Here is a 19460-nt window from a genome sequence, read left to right as displayed (position 1 = left end):
TTCCTCCATCCCTTCCTTTCTCTCTCTCTCTCTCTTTCTTTCTTTATTTCTTTTTTGTATAGAGACAGGATCTTGCTCTGTTACCCAGGCTGGAGTGCAGTGGCACCATCATCATTCACTGCAGCCTTGAATTCCTGGGCTCAGGTGATCCTCCTACCTCAGCCTCCCAAGTAGCTGGGAGTACAGGTGCACACCACCACGCCAGGCTAACTTAAAAATTTTTTTGTGCAGATGGGGTCTCAATATGTTTCCCAAGCTAGTCTTGAATTCCTGGGCTCAAGCAATCCTCCCACCTTGGCCTCCCAAAGCCCTGAGATTACAGGCATGAGCCACCACCCCGGTCCCATGTCACTTTCAAAGCTGATCCCCTCAGACCTTTCTCCAGGGTTTCCCAACAGTTTATCTCCTCATTTAGGCCCCCGCCATTTCTATCTCCCTGCCCAGTGTGCTGCACTCCAGGCCCCTCAGCCCCCAGCCCTAGTTCCAAGCTTTGGCCCACTGCAGCCCCACCTGGCCAGCAGCTCCTTTGTCTGGTCAGTGAGGATGGCACTACCTGCTTTCACCATGCAAGCCAGGGCAGAGATGACACCCGCCTTCAGAAGCTGCTTCACCCGCATGTCTATAAAGTCCTTCTTGTCGTGGGGAGATGAAAAGATGGCAATGTGGGAGGGTCCTGGGTGCCAGGCCAATCTGTATTGGAACCAAAGATGGTGCATTTCTGAATTCTTGGGGTCGGTTGAATAATGGCCTCCAAAGATGTCCATGGCCTGGCCAGGTGCGGTGGCTCACGCCTGTAATCCCAGCACTTTGGGAGGCCGAGGCGGGCAGATCACGAGGTCAGGAGATCAAGACCATCCTGGCTAACAAGGTGAAACCCCGTCTCTACTAAAAATACAAAAAATGAGCCAGGCGTGGTGGCGGGCGCCACCAGCTACTCAGGAGGCTGAGGCAGGAGAATGGCATGAACACAGGGGCGGAGCTTGCAGTGAGCCAAGATCACGCCACTGCACTCCAGCCTGGGCAACGAGTGAGACTCCATCTCAAAAAAAAAAAAAAAAAGATGTCCATGGCCTAATCTCTGGAACCTGTGTATGTGGGACCTTACATGGCAAAAGGAATTTTGCAGACACGATTAAGTTAAGGATTTTGAGATGCGGAGGTAAGCCTAGATGTCTGTGTGGGCCCAATATGATCCCCAGGATCTTTTTTTTTTTTTTGAGACGCAGTCTCGCTCTGTCGTCCAGGCTGGAGTGCAGTGGCACAATCTCAGCTCACTGCAAGCTCCGCCTCCCAGGTTCACGCCATTCTCCTGCCTCAGCCTCTCCGAGTAGCTGGGACTACAGGCGCCCGCCACCACGCCCGGCTAATTTTTTGTATTTTTTTTTTTTTTTTTTTTTTAGTAGAGACGGGGTTTCACCGTGGTCTCGATCTCCTGACCTCGTGATCCGCCCGCCTCGGCCTCCCAAAGTGCTGGGATTACAAGCGTGAGCCACCGCGCCCGGCCATAATCACCAGGATCTTTATAAGAGGGAGGCAGGAAGATCAGTTAGTACTAGGAGATGTAACAATGGAACGGAAATGAGGTCGGAGTGGTTCAAGGTCACCAGCCAAAGCATGTAGGTGGCGTCTAGAAGCTGAAAAAGGCAACAAAATGATTCTCCCTTACAGCCTCCCAAAGAAACCAGCCCTGCTAACACCCTGACTTGAGCCGAGTGAGATTCATTTTAGGACTGTTGACCTCCAGAACTATAAAATTTTTAAAACTGGGCCAGGCATGGTGGCTCACGTCTGTAATCCCAGCACTTTGGGAGGCTGAGGTGGGTGGATCACTTGAGCCCAGGAGTTCGAGACCAGCCTGGGCAACATGGCGAAACCCCGTCTCTACTAAAAATACAAAAATTATGCTGGGCGCGGTGGCTCACGCTTGTAATCCCAGCACTTTGGGAGGCCGAGGAGGGCGGATCACGAGGTCAGGAGATCGAGACCACAGTGAAACCCCGTCTCTACTAAAAACACAAAAAATTAGCCCGGGCGTGGTGGCGGGCGCCTGTAGTCCCAGCTACTCGGAGAGGCTGAGGCAGGAGAATGGCGTGAACCCGGGAGGCGGAGCTTGCAGTGAGCCGAGACTGAGCCACTGCACTCCAGCCTGGGTGAAAAAGCGAGACTCCGTCTCAAAAACAAAACAAAACAAAACAAAACAAAACAAAACAAAACAAAACAAAAATTTGCTGGGCAAGGTGGAGCATGTTTGTAATCCCAGCTACGCAGGAGGCTGAAGCAGGAGAATTGCTTGAGCCCAGGAGGTGGAGGTTGCAGTTAGCCAAGATTGCACCACTGCACTCCCCCTGGGCGACAGAGGGAGACTCAGTCTCAAAAAAAAAAAAAAAAAGTAAAAATTGTGTTGTTTTAGGCCACAGTGCTTGTGGCAATGTGTTCTAGAAACAATAGGAAACTAAGAAACTTCTCCAGATTCCCTCTTTCCAAACAACTGCCAAGAGGTATATAGTACACCCTGCTGCTGTGTGTGACTGTCTCTCCTCTTCCTTGCCTTCTCTAATCCCAAGACAGAGCCTGAGGAGCTGATACCGTAGAAAACCAGTCCCAAAGATTCTCTCATTCACAGAGGAATGAAATAAAAGAAGGACAATCCAAAAGACTAAATGATGCATATATTGTTTTTCTTGGAAAAGGCTGGGGTGGGAGTGGAGGTGGAGAGAGGGTATAGGTAGGAGAGAAAGGACACAGTGGATGAAGCCGCCATAACAATAGATTGGGTTTGCTGGAAACCCAAAGTCAACCCAGGGTTAAAGAGTCCCTATAGACAATCCTCAGAGTGGGGAGTGGTGGGGAAGGGGCTGACAACCCTAGGCAAGCCCTGGAAGCCACACTGGAACTTCACAGCCACAACACATGCTCTGCACCGTTGCCTGTATGAAACATCATGCAGTTTTCATAAATGATTCAGAGGCCGGGTGCGGTGGCTCACGCCTGGATTCCCAGCACTTTAGGAGGCTGAGGTGGGTGGGTCACTTGAGGTCATGAGTTCAAGACCAGCCTAGCCAACATGGTAAAACCCTGTCTCTACTAAAAATACAAAAATTAGCTGGGAGTGGTGGCATATGCCTGTAATTCCAGCTACTCGGGAGGCTGAGGCAGGAGAATCATTTGAACCCAGGAGGCGGAGGTTGCATTGAGCCTAGGTCTCACCACTGCACTACAGCCCGGGTGACAGAGCAAGACTCTGTCTCAAAAAATAAATAAATAAAATAAAAATGATTCAGAGAGTGAGATGGCAATGTGAAAAACATGTTTTTCCAAAATTGGGCACAAAATGATAAATATATTCTGATTATAACTATGAAAAGAAAAAAGATACATAGAAAAAAAGCCTCTGGTAGGTAACATAACATTAAAATGCCAACAGCAGTCATGTGGAGATGACATAATCATGAGTGGTTATTTTCCTTTTTTTTTTTTTTTTGAGACGGAGTCTCGCTCTTTCACCCAGGCTGTAGTGCAGTGGCGTGACCTCGGCTCACTGCAAGCTCTGCCCCCCGGGTTCACGCCATTCTCCTGCCTCAGCCTCCCGCGTAGCTGGGACTACAGGCGCCTGCCATCTCACCCGGCTAATTTTTTGTATTTTTAGTAGAGACGGGGTTTCACCGTGTTAGCCAGGATGGTCTCGATCTCCTGACCTCGTGATCCGCCCGCCTCGGCCTCCCAAAGTGCTGGGATTACAGGCTGATGAGTGGTTATTTTCTTTTCTCCACATTTTAATTCATTTTGCAGCATGATTATATTACTTTGATCATTAAAAAAATCTAAATGATTTTATTGGCTGGCAATATCTTGCATATATTCATACGCAAATCACACACAAATCATATCTTCATGTGCAAGGAATTGTTGGAGAGGGTTCCGGGGGATCTGTGACTTCTGGGCTAATGCTGGCCATGCCTCTCCTCTCATGATTCCTACTTAGCACCCATGTCACAAAATCCAGAAATCTGAGAAAATCAAATTGTTATCTGTTGGAGACATGAAATAAAACTGTCTTTTATCCATAAAATCAACAACACAAATTGCAAAGTGTCCATCATGGCTCCGTTTGTTTTCTCAGACTACAAATTGTTGGATTTTTTTCAAAATAGAAAATAAAAACAAAGAAAAAGCATGAGCACCATCTGGTGGGAAAGTTTACCATTAACATATTCAGTGTATGTGTATCTTACCCCCAACCACCCAAACACACACCGCGCCACTCCTGACACCACTCCTTTTGCCATTCTGCCTCCCTTGGAGGCCTGGTGGCACAGACCAGACCCCTCCCGGGTCACGCCTGACCCTACCTTGGGGTGTTCCTCGGGCACATGCTACTTGGAGAACTTGGCGAGCTGGACAAGCTCTGGGATGACCTCCTTGACATCGTAGCTGTTGGTGCAGTTCACCAGGGTGGTGGCCACCGAGTACACGATGGTCTTGTCACTGGTCTGGAAGGCACAGCGTCGGGGAGAGGGAAAGGAAACTTTAGGACAAACCTCTGCTTCCAGGATGCTCCCTCACGTGGCCGGCAGGTTGGTGTGGGAGGAGTGCAGCTGGTAGGGCCCATTCTGCGGAAAGACAGCAGCGCAGGAGAGGAATGGCTCTGCCCATAAAGGCAGGCAGCATTGTCTCCTGCACCCTCCACAGTAGCTCTGACAGTATGAATAGGAGCTGTCCCACAAAGATCCTCTCTTTGTGCCTCTTCCACAAGCCCAGTCTAACACTTTCCCATCCAACTGGAGATGGGGCAGGAGCTGGACATTTTCTGGTCCTGGCAAAAATCTCTCCCATGCTTCCTCCCTTTACTGGTAGAAAAGAGCCAGGGAGTTGGCCCAGCAGATGAGGAAAGGAGTCTGGGAGGACCTGGGAGGGAGGGCAGGTTCCCAGAAAGGCCGGGCACAGCCTCTTTTATTTATTTATTTTCTTGAGACAAGGTCTCTCTCTGTCACCCAGGCTGGAGTGCAGAGCTGCAATTCTAGCTCACTGCAGCCTCGATCTCCCAAGGCTCAAGCAATCCTCCCACCTCAGCCTCCCGAGTAGCTGGGATTACAGGCATGTGCCACCACACCCAGCTAATTTTTGTATTTTTTGTAGAGATGGGGTTTCACCATGTTGCCTAGGCTGGTCCTGAACCCCTGAGCTCAAGCCATCCGCCCGCCTCAGCCTTCCAAAGTGCTGGGATTACAGGCGCGTGCTACGATGCCCGCTATTTTTTTTTTTTTTTTTTTTTTTTTAGCTGCCTCAGGTCCTTCAAGACCTCACCTCCTGAGGGCCCCAGGAAAACAAACTGCCCTCCTGTGCATCTTCCCATCTCTGGAAGGCATGGGAGTCAGGAGTCCATTTTACAATCAGGTAAAATGAGGGCCAGAAAGGGGGAAATAACCAATCATGTTTACACAGGAGTAAGGAGTAGGGCCAGGAGGAAGACTGAGATCCATTCCCTGTGGGTCCGGACCCAGCAGACCTTTCCTGAGGTTTGTGGTTGGGCCAGACTCCCCCACACTTGCCTTGGCCAGCTCAAACATGGCCTGCAGGGCAGGGACGTCCTGGACAAAGTCATCCTTCACATCAGCGTCCAGCGTGAGGTAGGCCAGGCCCTCCACTGCCCAGCGCTGGGTCCGGGTGTCTATGGAAGTATTGCACAGCCACCTGGAAGAGAGGAGGGAGCACACATGGGAAGGGGCCCAGGGCTCAGGTCAAGAGGGTGAAGCGATTTCAGGATGGTGAACCAGGGGTGAGGTCCCTTTCACACTCCACTGGAGCACACCCCAGAGACTCTTGCCCGGAAGGCGCGTGAGGAGGTGGAGGGCCTGGGAAACAGAGCCCCCTTACTTGCAACACTGTTTGGCCAGTCGACCCTTCCGCAAACTGCCTGAGACCATAGTCTGTGCCGCCTGCAGAGCCGAGCTTACAGAGTCCCTGTGGAGGAGAGGAGACAGCAGACACAGGCAGGATCAGAGACACCAAGGCTTGTGGATGAAGCCTTGCTCAAATAGGTTTCTATGGCCAGAACACTTTGCCCCTCTTTCTTTGCTTGGTTCCACCTCTGTGCAGACTGTAAAACTCAGCTCAGGTGCCACCTCTGCTGAGATACTTTCCCTGATGCTCTGGGTTAGGGTAGAGGCCCATAAAGTTGAAGTTCTTGCCCTGCCCCCTTCCCCCACCATTTTGACCCCACAGATGTATTGTGCCTGCCATTTTGAAAAACCAGCAAGACCAAGTTAACCACATCTGAAGCTTCAGTGGGGAACCTTGTTATGGCACAGAAACTGACAGAGAAATCCTATCTTCTGGATAACAGACTCAAATGTGCAAAATTTTACCCAGAGAAAATTGGACTTTTCTTAGGGGGGCGGTTTCATAAGAGAAAATTCACTTTTCTCAGAAGCCAAAATTTGTTTTTAAAAAATTGATGCTGGGTGCAGTGGCTCATGCCTGTAATCCCAGCACTTTGGGAGGCCGAGGCGGGTGGATCAGTTAGGCCAGGAGTTTGAGACCAACTTGGCCAACATGGTAAAACCCCGTCTCTACTAAAAATACAAAAATTAGCTGGGTATGGTGGCAGGCATCTGTAATCCCAGCTACTTGGGAGGCTGAGGCAGCAGAATTGTTTGAACCCAGGAGGCAGAGGTTGCAGTGAGCCAAGATCATGGGGGTTGCAGTGAGCCAATATCATGCCACTGGACTCCAGCCTGGGCTGCAGAGGGAGAGGGAGACTCTGTCTGAAATAATAATAATAATAATAATTTCAGGCCAGGCACAGTGGCTCACGCCTGTAATCCCAGCACTTTGGGAGGTGGATCACCTGAGGTCAGGATTTCAAGACCAGCCTGGCCAACATGGCGAAACCCCGTCTCTACTAAAAATACAAAAATTAGCTGGGTGTGGTGGCACAGGTCTGTAATTCCAGCTACTCTGGGGGCTGAGGCACGAGAGTCACCTGAGCCTGGGAGGTGGAGGTTGCAGTGAGCTGAGATTATGCTGCTACACTCCAGCCTAGGTGACAGAGTGAGACGCCATCTCAAAAAAAAAAAAAAAAAAAAAAAGCAAAATGAAAGTGGAAAAAAAAACACCTTATAAAAACGGATTAAGGAAAGTGACTTTTCGGAATTTGCTCTGAAAATGCATTCTGGACGCAAGCTCATCAGTGCTCACGTTGTTCATAAGCAGGGAGACGAACGTCCTCAGGGTTAAGCAGCAGAGTTCACCGTTCTGAATCTACATCCTCACAAGCCCCCTGGATATTGCCCTGTTCTGCAGGGGTCTGTGGCTGGCTCTGGTGCCCCCTTAAACCTGGTCTCCTCAAGGATAGCGGCCTCAACTCATTCATTTTGGTGTCCCTGCTGCCTGGCATGGCACCTGGTACTGAGTAGGAGGGTGGTAGCGAGCCCACTCACCACCAGTGTGCGGATCTTGATCTTCTCATTTTTGGCGGTCTTGTAGATCTGTTTGAGCAGTGACACTCCATTGGTGATGATGAAGGTGGCGCAGCTGAGCTTGGTGGAGGCATGGATGAGGGCCTCCACGGCCACCAGCTGGTCCGTCTTGCGCTCTGAGCCACATAGTGCCACCATCATCTCCATCACACCTTTCAGTCCCAGCAGCTGGTTGCCCAGGTCAAAGGGGCCCTGCAGGATCCCTGACACCATCTGGATGGCATTCAAGTTCTTGTCCATGTCCTGGGGGTCAAACTTGCCCCTGAAACAAAGGACAAGGGTGGTCAAGAGAACTGGCCCAAGAGAGTGGAAAGGGTGTGAGATTTGGAGGCAGTAGGATTTGGATTTGCATCCTGGCTCCACCACTCATGTGATATTGGGCAATTCAGCAAACCTCTGTGAGCCTCAGCTCCTGTAAACTGAGGATAGTACTACTAGTTCTCAGAGTTGTGGTGAGGATAAACGACGTAACAGCTGTGTCACAGGGTGTGCCTCTGGGAAATACACTCTGACTCAGGGGTCGACATGCAGGAAGTTTGTTAGAGCTCTTGGGAAGAAAAAGAAGCAGGACTGGGGCAGAGGGAGGCATTTTGCAGTCACCACAAAGCCTCAGCCTCCAAGAAGTTCTGGAGCTGGAACACCCTTCACAGTTATTGCAAGTTGGGGTGAGTCTTTTTTTTTTTTTTTTTGAGACTGAGTCCTGCCCTGTTGCTGGAGTGCACTGGTGCCATCATAGCTCACTGTGACCTCAAACCCCTAAGCTCAAGCAATCCTCCCACCTCAGCCTCCTGAGCAGTTGGGACTACAGGTGCACACAATCATGCTCAGATAATTGTTTAAATTTTTGGTAGAGACGGGATCTTGCTATGTTGCCCAAGCTGATCTCAAACTCCTGGCCTCAGGTGATCTTTCCACCTGGCCTCCCAAAGCACTGGTATTATAGGTCTGAGTCACCTCAACTAGCCTGGTGTGAGTGTTTGCACACTGGCTTCCCTGGGAAGGGTGAAACAGCTCTCCCCAGCTGAGGCAAGTCCCAAAGAGAGATAATGGCTGAGAGCCATCAGCTGACAGCCTTTCCAGCAGCTGCTGTGTCTGGGAGGACAGTACAGCATCGACAACAACACAAAAAGGCCTACTGTGATGCCCGGCACACTGTTTCTCTCTGTGACTGGCCTGGGCCAGTCACTCCCCTCTGGTGATCTGGTCTCAGTCCCTTCCCCTGTCAGTGAGCATGTGGGCTAGATATCCAGGAACGTTCTGCCTTGCTTTCAGAATCTATTACCATCTACTCCAGGGGAGAATCTCTGCGTGGGAATGTCAGAGGTGACATGCCTTCTGATGCTTCTCATCTGCCCAGGTTGGTGCATTGTGGGAAACAGGGCAGATGTGCACAGTGGAAATACAGCTGTGTATAAATGCAAGAAGGCAGCGTGGACTGGGCAGGAGAACTCCACACCGAGAGTCCAAGACCTGGGCTCTGGTCCCATGTCTGCCTCTGCTGGAGGATGTCAGGCAAGATCCCCTGGGGAAGAGGACTCAGCTTTGGAAGCTCTGAGAGCCCCTCCAGCTTGAGCATCCCATGTCCTGTGCCTCATCTCTCCACTCAGTGCCCAGGGAACCAGCATCCTTCGTAATTAGTTGGGGTCTGACCTTTGAGCTGGCACTGGGTCCCCACACAGCCCCCGCCCCTGATGAAGTGGGGTGTATTCCACTCTTGCTAGGGGCAGGCTGGGGCACCATTTGATGAAGGCAGTGACCCCTCCTCTCAGCATTCCACAGGCTGACCGGTGGGGGGGGTCCTCAATCAACAAGCCCAAACAAGAACTAGCTGGATGACAGGTAATGGAAGTCAGTTGGGGACATCATGAGGGACTCAGGAAGTCAGCAGGAAAAGTTGAAACTGAGGTAGAGAAAGAGAGAAGCCTTGAAAAGAGCTAAGTGAACCAAAGTCAGGGTGAGCAGAAGCCATGGGGTAGAGAAGGAGTTGGCAAATCCAGGGAGTTGAGAATAGCTTTCACATTATTTTATTTTATTTAAGACAGGGTCTCACTCTGTTACCCAGGCTGGAGTGCAGTAGTGTAGCCGTGAGGCTCATTGCAGCCTTGACCTCCTGTGCTCAAGTGATCCTCCTACCTCAGCTTCCCAAGTAGCTGAGACTACAGGGGTGCGCCACCACACTTGACTCATTTTTAATTTTTTTTTTTTTTTTTAGAGACGGGGGTCTCTCTACGTTGCCTGGGCTGGTCTCAAACTCCTGGCCTCAGGCAATTCTCCCACATCGGCCTCCCAAAATGCTAGGATTACAGGCATGAGCCACCACACCTGGCCAGCAGCTTTTTGGCTTTTCTTTTCCTTTTTGAGATGGAGTCTTGCTCTGTCGCCCAGGCTGGAGTGCAGTGGTGCGATCTTGGCTCACGATAACCTCCACCTCCTGGGTTCAAGCAATTCTTCTGCCTCAGCCTCCCTAGTAGCTGGGATTACAGGCATGTGCCACCATACTCGGCTAATTTTTGGTATTTTTAGTAGAGATGGGGTTTCACCATGTTGGTCAGGCAGGTCTTGAACCCCTGACCTCAGGTGATCCGTGCCCCTCATCCTCCCAAAGTGCTGGGATTACAGGCATGAGCCACTGTGCCCAGCCAGCTTTTTGTATTTTAAAGGAGTTTTTAAAATATGTTGACAGAGACTTATATGTCCCACAAATACTAAAATATTTACTCTCTGGCCCTTCATAGAAAAAGTTTGTTGACCCCTGGAATACAGAAAGGAAAAGCAGAGTAAAGGCAACGTCTTCACCCAAGACTCACCTGGAGTGCTTTTAAGCGTGCAGCTTCCTGAGCCACACCCCAAACTACCAAGTCAAGAGGCGATGTCTCAGAAATCTGAATAATTTACAAGTCTGGGAATCATTGCAATAAAGAATTAAAAGGTCATACACTGGAGTCACACTGATGCTGGAATACCAGTGAGGAGACTCAGGAACTGCAGCTGCTGAGGGCCCTAACCCCTGTCTAGCTCTGCAAAGCCACATGAGTCTTAGTCTTGGAAGAACCGGGCCTCCCTCCTTGACAAGCTGACATTTGTTCCTTTCAACCACAGAAGCCAGTGGTAGGTATAAAATATGTCCATGGCTGGGCAAGGTAGTTGATGCCTGTAATCCCAGCACTTTGGCAGGCGGAGGCAGGAAGATTGCTTGAGCTTGGGAGTTCAAGACTAGCCTGGGAAACACAGCAAAACAAAAAACACAAAAATTAGCCAGGCATGGTAGTGCACACTTATAGTCTCAGCTACTTGGGAGGCTGAGGCTGAGGCAGAGGCAGGAGGATCACTTGAGCACAGCAGGCTGAGGCTGCAGTGAGTCATGATCATGCCACTGCACTCCAGCCTGGGTGACAGAAAAAAAAAAAATTAGCCCAGCATGGTGGCAAGTGCCTGTAGTCCCAGCTACTCTGGGAGGCTGAGGTAGGAGGATCACATGAGCCCAAAAGTTTGAGGCTGCAGTGAGCTATGATTATGTCACTGCACTCCAGCCTGGGGGACAGAGTGAGACCCTGTCTCAAAAAAAAAAAAATAAAATACAATATGTCCAAAAATATGTTGACACCCCTCCCTTCAAAAGTTGAAACCTAATTTCTTCCCCTTAAATGTAGGCCAAACTTGCTGACTTGCTTCTAATGAATAGAATGTGGCGGAAGTGATGACATGTGTCTTCTGAGGCTAGATACAGAAGACATCTCCCTGCTGCCTTGCTCCCTCTTGGATCTCTTACTGTGGGACAAGCCAGCAGCATGCAGTGAAGATGCTTCAGCAGCCTGTGGAGAGGTCTGCAGGGAAAGGAACTGAGGCCTCCCACCAACAGCCAGCACCAATGTGCCAGCTGTGTGATTCCACCATCTTGGAAGCATTTTCCAGCCCCAGTCAAGCCTTCAGATGGCTGCAGCCCCAGCCAGCATATGACCGTAACTTCATGAAAGACCATAAGCCAGAGCCACCCAGCCAAACCACTCCCAAATTTCTGTTCTGGCGTGAGATAATAAAACATTATTGTTTGAGCTGCTAAATTTTGAGATAATTTGTTACATAGCCATAGATAACTAAGACAGAGCCCGACCCTGTGAGGCCTCCAGGAAACTTATGTGATGTATTCCTCGCAGATCTTGCAGAAGTGATCACGCTCTGGGTCACAGCGCAGGTCATCATAGAGCTTGTTGATTAGGATAGAGGCCAGCATGCGGGTGTTGTCAGTCAGGGGCAGGCAGGATGGCAGATCTGGAACCTGCCCCACGACCTTCAGGATCTTCCTCAGACCTGCAGGGTAGACAGTGGCAAGCCTAAGATTCCTGCGGGGCTCCATCCTCACGCACACCCCTCACTCAGTGACTTGTTATCATCAGCTTCTCTCCAGCCCTGTCTGTAGAAAACATGTGGTTCATCCAGAATGAAGGGCCCTAGAATGGGGTCAAACGACTGGGGGCAACTGACACTGCCCCTGGCTTGACCAATTCACCTCCCTCTAGGGGCCTCTATTTTCATATGTACAAAGTCAGGACTAGTTGATCTCAGAGGACTCTACCAGTGCTGACATTCCATGGGCTGATGTATAGTCTTCTCCAAATGCTATTTCATATTCTCTTCCTCAAACCTCAGCTTCTTCATTTGTAAAAGGGGAATAATACTACCTACCTCATAAAGTTTGAGGGCCCAATGAGATAATGTATGGAAACCCTACTGTCAATCCAGACATATTACTATCACTCAATAAATGTTTATTATTGAGTGTGTATTTATTAAGTATTTATTTAGCAAATGCCATATTTACGTTTATTATGATGATGATGATGTCTTCTCATCTCTTTTGTTGAAAAATCTTCAATGGCTTCCTATTACTGTCGGGCAAATTCAACAGTCATGTCTTTGTTAAACAAATGAGCACCTTTGGGGTACTGGCTACCAAAATAACAGATACGATCCTGACCTCAAAAAGCTCACAATACAATAGGGAAAACTGACATATGAAGATTACAATGAGATGTGATAAGTATAGAAGGGTAACGCTGAAGATGAGGTGATTCACTTCAACGAAATAAGATCTGCAATTTATTCTGAGCACTTACTACGTGCCAAGAGCTTTATACACATTAACTTCATCTAATCCTAACAATAACCCTACTGGTTAGGAATCATTATTTCCATCATTCAGAGGAGAAAAACAAGACTTAGAGAAGTCAAGTAAGTTGCCCAGTGACACAGCAAGGACACGCTCCCAATCACGTCTGATTTCAAAGCCTGTGATGTTAGCTGTTACACTGTGTTGCCTCTGGGGCAACAGACAGGTGGATTTCAGAGCCAGGTTTTAGAGGTGGCTTGGAGCTGGTCAGACCTTGGGTAGTACAGGGAAGTGGGAGGAAGAACATTCCAGGTAAAAGCTGGGAGGCATGAAACTCTAGATGTTAGGAGGGAATTAAAAGTGCCTGGAACAAGCCTGGCCAACATGGCAAAACCCCGCCTCTACTAAAATGCAAAAAAATTAGCTGGTCATGATGGCGGGCACCTGTAATCCCAGCTGCTTGGGAGACTGAGGCAGGAGAACTCGGGAGGTGGAGGTTTCAGTGAGCCAAGATCACGCCATTGCACTCCAGCCAGGGCTACAGGGCAAAACTCCATCTCAAAAAAAAAAAAAAAAAAAAAGTGCCTGGAAGTGGCTCATGTCTGTAATTCCAGCACTTTGGTTAGGCCAAGGTGGAAGGACCACTTGAGCCCAGGAGTTTGAGACCACCCCAGGCAACATAGCCCATCTCCCCATATGAAAGAAAAAGAAAAAGAAAGTGCCTGGCAGTAAATTTTGTGCTATGTACATTTTACCACTTAAAGGAAAACTTGTTTCCTCCCTAAACTACTTCTACTCTCAGAGCTTACTTCTGACACTGGATGAGTGTTCTACAATTCAACGCTGACACTAACTACTTGGGGTTAGCACAGACCCCACAGGTTAAGGGCTCAATCCCACAAGACTACCCTCCTTCAGATGCCAGCCTCAAGTCCAAGTTGCCACCTGTGCTTCTGACTGGCCAACTACAAATCAGAGATTCCCATGACCCTCTCCCTCAGGTTTGATAATTTGCTAGAATGGCTCACAGAACTCAGAAAACCAGTTTAGTTACTAGATTACCAATTTATTATTTAAACAACAACAACAACAACAAAAACAGAAACTCAGGAGCAGCCAGATGGAAGAGATGCAGAGGGCAAGGTATTGGCAAGGGGCGTGGCACTTCCATGCCCTCTCCAGGTAGCCATCTCTCCAGCACCTCCATGTATTCACCAGCTTGGGAGCACTTTAAGCCCCTTTGGTTAGGGATTTTTTTTAAAGAGGCTTCATTATGTAGGCACGATTGATTAAGTCATTAGTTATTAGCGATGAATCCCACCTCCACCCCCTCTCCCCTTCCTGGAGGTAATGGGTGGGGGGCCGAAAGTTCCAATCCTGTAATTGCATGGTTCTTTCCCCTGGCAACCGGCCCCCATTTTGACATTCTGAGGTTATCTAGGGGATCCCAGCCACCAGTTATTACATGAGCATACAAAAAGATACTACTTATCACTTCAGAGGTTAGCTGTGTGCCAGGAAACAGCAGCAGAGACCAAATATGTATATTTCTTATTATGCAACAACCATGCATTTAAAAAGTGCTCAGCAGGGCTGGGGAGTAACAGGAAGTGCCTGATGAGCCAACCCAGACTCCCCAGCCTGGGTCCCAAAAGCCTCCCTCAAATGTACCTCTCCAATCTCATCTCCCAGTCTCCCTTTCCATTCTTGCCCACGCCTTGAGCATCACATTTCTCTTCTGTTCAAACACTCTAGACCTTCTTCCTGTCAATCTTTGCCCCTTCTCTCACCCAAAAGCTCACTTCAGGTTTGACATCCTGACGGCTCCCTTACCATGCCTCCCAGCCCAGTTTGCACAACACATAACACCTCAACATTGCAGCTTTGTATTCGAATATCTGAATTTTTAAATCCACATTATTTTTACCCAAGTGCTATCCATGTTGGTGCCCTTTACGAAAAGAACAGAATAAAAAATACTGCTCTCCACCTGTCCCATCCCATAACACGTGGATGAGCCTAGATCCTGGTGCAGAGAGAGAATATCTGTTGTTAACGCTCACGTTTCATGATATATGGGGAGAAGACCAGAATGAGGCAGGGAGGAAGTGGGGTTTGGGCATTTAGCAGTAGAGTAATGTGTTAAAGTATAAGCACTTGCACATGCACTTTGCTGAGGTCTATAAAAACCAAACAAGGGGCCGGGCGCAGTGGCTCACGCTTGTAATCCCAGCACTTTGGGAGGCCGAGGCGGGAGGATCACGAGGTCAGGAGATCGAGACCTGGAAGATCACTTGAAACCCCGTCTCTACTAAAAATACAAAAAAAATTAGCCGGGCGTGGTGGCGGGTGCCTGTAGTCCCAGCTACTCGGAGAGGCTGAGGCAGGAGAATGGCGTGAACCCGGGAGGCGGAGCTTGCAGTGAGCTGAGATTGCACCACTGCACTCCAGCCTGGGCGACAGAGCGAGACTCCGTCTCAAAAAAAAAACCAAACAAGGGAAGTGCAATATCAAAAGATATCTTTTAAGCTAGGAAGAGCTGATTTGAATCTTTTAGAACAAGGTATAGTCTGTGTGTCATAAAACCTATGGAAGAATTTACCGTAGCAGATCATGAAACCACAGGTATGATTCCTTAACAATCAAAGAAGTTGATTGAGGAGAGGGGTAACACCTCGGAGCCGACAAAGTGAGTGACTGTCTGCTAGAATATGTGAAAGAAAAATAAAATCTTGGCCCGGTGCCATGGCTCACGCCTGTAATTCCAGCACTTTGGGAGACCTAGTTGGGAGGATCATTTGAACCCAGGAGTTTGAGACCAGCCTGGACAACATAATGAAACCGCATCTCTACAAAAGAAAAACATTAGCCCGGCATGATGGTGCGTGCCTGTGGTCCCAGCTACTCAGGAGGCTGAGGGGTGGGAAGATCGCTGCAGCCCAGGAGTTTGAGGTTGCAGTGACTATGATCACGCCGCTGCACTCTAGCGTGAGCAACAGAGTGAGACTCTGTCTCTAAAGAAAAAAAAAAATAGATAAATAAACAAAAATAAAATCTTGGGACCCCTAACTCCCTAAACCAAAGGAAAAAAATTAAGCTGAAAGCTGAATCATGGCAAGAAACTGCCTTTCCTTTTATTACTAAGCAGATAGCTACAGATAAAAGGTTAAATATCTCCACAGGTTTAATAAATGACTCTAGTGCTTAAATATGTCCATTCTATGTTCACCTTATCTTATGTAAAGTGGTCATTTACTGAGCAGGAGACAAATACATAATTGACTATTTGAGTATTCCCCTACCTCCTCCTTTCTCTTCCAACATGTGCATTCATATAATGTGACCATACCCTCCCTCTTTCCCCTCCAGGCTGTCTTTCCCCTTGAAATATTGAAGCCCTTAACATCATCTTTGGAGAAAGGCTCAGACCACAGACTGTCTCTGTGATTCTGTGTTTCCTTTCTGCGGGGCATGTCCATAACCTTGGCAAAATAAACTTCTAAATTGATTGAGACCTGTCTCAGATACTTTTGGGTTTACAAACATTCTCACTGTGGTTTATATAAACTATACTTGATGCAATTTCCTCCCTTTTGAAAGGCCTGTGAAGTATTTTACCAACCACAAGACTTCTGGGATTTTATCCTGTGGTTGGTGGAGTCCTTGTCCCCATTTACTAGGTCACTCCACCCACATGCTTTGGGGATGTGTTTGGGCACTTCCCGGGCATGTTCAGGCTCTGAATTCAGAGCCTTGACCTGCACCTTCACAGGCCCAGTGGTGGATCCTGATGTGCCAATGCCTTTTCTCACCTTTTCAGTTAGAACTGAAGACCCCTTCAAGAGCCTCACATCTTCCATTTTCTGTTCAGTGCCCTGCTGCCCACTTAAAAGGCTTGAGCAAGCCCCAAACCTTCCCCTCTTCTCACCGTTATCCACCACATAGATGGTACGTGAGTTGTCGTGAATGGCAAGATCCTTCCTGGGGACATTCTTATTGAGCAGGTTCAGCGCCTGATCCCTGCCCTGGCCAGACACCTTCTTGCTGACTAGCATGTCCAGCAGGTGGCTGGTGATCTGCTTCAGGTCCTTCTTGGTGTCTGAAGAACAAGAGGACAGGGGTAAGTAGAGAGGGGTTAGGAAATCTCACATATGTATGACCAAGAAGAACAGCAGCTTCTAGACTCTGGAAATGCTGAATCCACTACTTCCTGAATATGTGAATTCCCAGGGGAGTATAGTGTTGCCCATCTCACCTGGAAAAAGGGAGAGAAATCCCTAGACAACACCCCCAAGCAGTCCTCCAGCCACCCTGAACACTGACTTCCACAACAGCTCCTTCCATCCTTGAACAGTTCAGATTCTTAGAAAGTTCTTCACTCCTAGCAGTGACAGGCAGAGATCCAGGGATGCTTTATGTGGTTTTTAATAAACTGATTTAATAAAATGCTTTCCAGAAGGGGAATTTATACTCTTTAGACACATTTCACTCCCCACAGATTCAGGCATGCTGGGAGCCTGAATTCAAGCTTTTGCCTGTGCCGCCGGGACTTCCTGCCCACTGGTAGAGCATAAAAGGCAAATGCCTTTTTTTCTGATTTTGCCCTCCCTGAGACTTAGAGATTTTTGTTCTAATTCTAGGATGGAGCCCAAAGGTGGGTAAACCAAAAAGTAAAGCTCTCCAAACCATGTCAGATAAATAACTGATGAAGGAATACAGCTCCATCGCCTAAAGAAGGAAAGATGTAAGCAGATGTGACAGCTCGTCTTCAGACAGAGGCATGTCATGAGAGTGAGGTAATAGATTCCTTCCGTGAGGCTCCAGAGGGCAGACTTTGGACCAGAGGCAGATGGAAGCTACAGGGGGATAGAGTGGAAATCAATATGTGGAGGAATTTTGTAGCAGAGATGTTCAACCCAAGGAAGTCATGGAAGATTGTGAATTGGTGTCTCCCTGGGAAACATGACTCTCAGTATAAATGCTCTTGGGTAATCTCCTCCCACACTGGCCCTGGGCTGCTTATGTGGCCTGTGGCACAACCAGAGGCTTACATGGCACTTGCACATTGGGGCTTGTCCATTTAGAATCCAGCCACCATGTTCTATAGAAACCCAAGCTGGCCACTAGCAAGGCCACAAGATCAACAAGGTCACAAGGCCACAAGGTCAACATTTCCAGTTAACTTCCAGCCACACAAGCAGGGCCATCTTCGATCTTCCAAAAATTCTAGCTCAGAAAACGAAAGTGACCAGCTGACCATTATAATAATAGTAAGTCAGAGTCACATCAAGGATCCAGGACTTCAGGGATGGGTGCAGTGGCCTGTAATCCCAATATTTTGGGAGGCCACAGCAGGAAGATCACTTGAAGCCAGGGGTTTGAGACCAGCCTGGGCAAGAAAGTGAGACCCTGTCTCTATGAAAAATTTAAAAATTAGCCAAGCATGGTGGCGTGAGCCTGTAGTCCTAGTGACTCCAGAAGCTGAGGTGGAAGGATTGAGCCCAGAAGTTTGAGGCTGCAGTGAGCTGTGATTGCATTACTACAGTCCAGCCTGAATGATAGACAAGACTCTGTCTCAAAACAAACAAACAAACAAAAAACTCATAAACAAATAAGAACAACATTAAGAAATAGGTAACAACATGAACAAACCATCCAAAGACAAAGGAATCCAAATGGCTAATAAAGATACAGAAAAATGATCAATCTGATGAATAATTTAGTTTGAATCTAACAAGATAATTTTTAATCTACTGGATAGGCAAATATCTTTAAGAAGGATAGCATTCAAATCTGATGAGAATGTGTTAAAATGGAGACTCTCATCATTGCTTGGTGAGAGTATAAATTGATGCAGCCTCTCAGAAAGGAATTAGAGAGCAAGATATAGAAAGAACATTAGTTATTCTCACAGCCTTTGACCTAGTGCTCCTTTTCTAGGAATTTGACCCCAGGAAATAATTATAAATGTGGCCAGCCATGGTGGCTCACACCTGTAATCCCAGTACTTCGGGAGGCAGAGGCGGGCGGATCACCTGAGCTCAGGATTTTGACACCAGCCTGGCCAACATGGCAAAACCTGTACTAAAAATACAAAAATTAGCAGGAGGCTGAGGCAGGAGAATCGCTTAAACCCGGGAGGTGGAGGTTGCAATGAGCTGAGATCATGCCACCGCACTCCAGCCTGGGCAACAGAGCAAGACTCCATCTCAAAAAATAAATAAATAAATAAATAAATAAATAAATAAAAATATAAATAAATTATAAATGCAAGCATAGATGCAAAAATGGCTCCTGGAGAGTTTTGTATAAACATGCAAATTGGAAATAATTGAAATCTTCAATAATATAGAGTTGATTGATGAATTATCCATACAAGAGAAGATTAAGATACTCTTGAAAATAAAGTTTTCTGAGTGAACCTGCCTCTTTGACCCTCCCAGCCAGAGCAATATCTTCTAAATTGATGCCTAGGACCTGGATGTGCAGGGAGAAGCATGAGTCTGTATGTGCATATGCAGGAAACAAATGTAAAATTAATTATTAAAATCAAAGGAATCCTTTTTAAGAATATTAAATGGTACACAATATTAATATAATGCTCAATGCAGAAAAAAACATATAACTTTTCATGGCAGAATTCCAATTTTGTTAGATATTGATGGTTTAAAAAAAAAGACAGGAAAGATACATGTGGTAATGGTAATAGTGATTATCTGAATGGGTAATTATAGGCATTTATTCCCATTTTTACATAGTTCTGTATTTTCCCAAATGTCTTCAATAAGCCTCTGTTACTTTTTTTAAGCTGTGGTAAAATTTACATAAAATTTACCATTTTAACCTTTTTTTTTTTTTTTTTTTTGGACAGAGTC

General features: G+C 47.6%; 1 protein-coding gene across 1 annotated transcript in view; it reads right to left on the bottom strand.

The window, feature by feature from the left end:
• Positions 1-19460, bottom strand: part of LOC115833563 (protein unc-45 homolog B-like) — a 37631-nt gene that overhangs the window by 6568 nt on the left and 11603 nt on the right. Inside the window, 7 exon segments of the mRNA XM_030807957.1 lie at positions 511-638; positions 4350-4490; positions 5550-5691; positions 5867-5961; positions 7440-7740; positions 11615-11786; positions 16514-16684. Of these exon segments, the coding sequence (XP_030663817.1) occupies positions 511-638; positions 4350-4490; positions 5550-5691; positions 5867-5961; positions 7440-7740; positions 11615-11786; positions 16514-16684 (1150 nt within the window).

Source organism: Nomascus leucogenys, unplaced genomic scaffold, assembly GCF_006542625.1.
Source record: "Nomascus leucogenys isolate Asia unplaced genomic scaffold, Asia_NLE_v1 Super-Scaffold_258, whole genome shotgun sequence".
NCBI lineage: Eukaryota > Metazoa > Chordata > Mammalia > Primates > Hylobatidae > Nomascus > Nomascus leucogenys.
The sequence above is the reverse complement of the archived record's forward strand: the minus strand, read 5'-3'. Positions and strand labels throughout refer to the sequence as shown.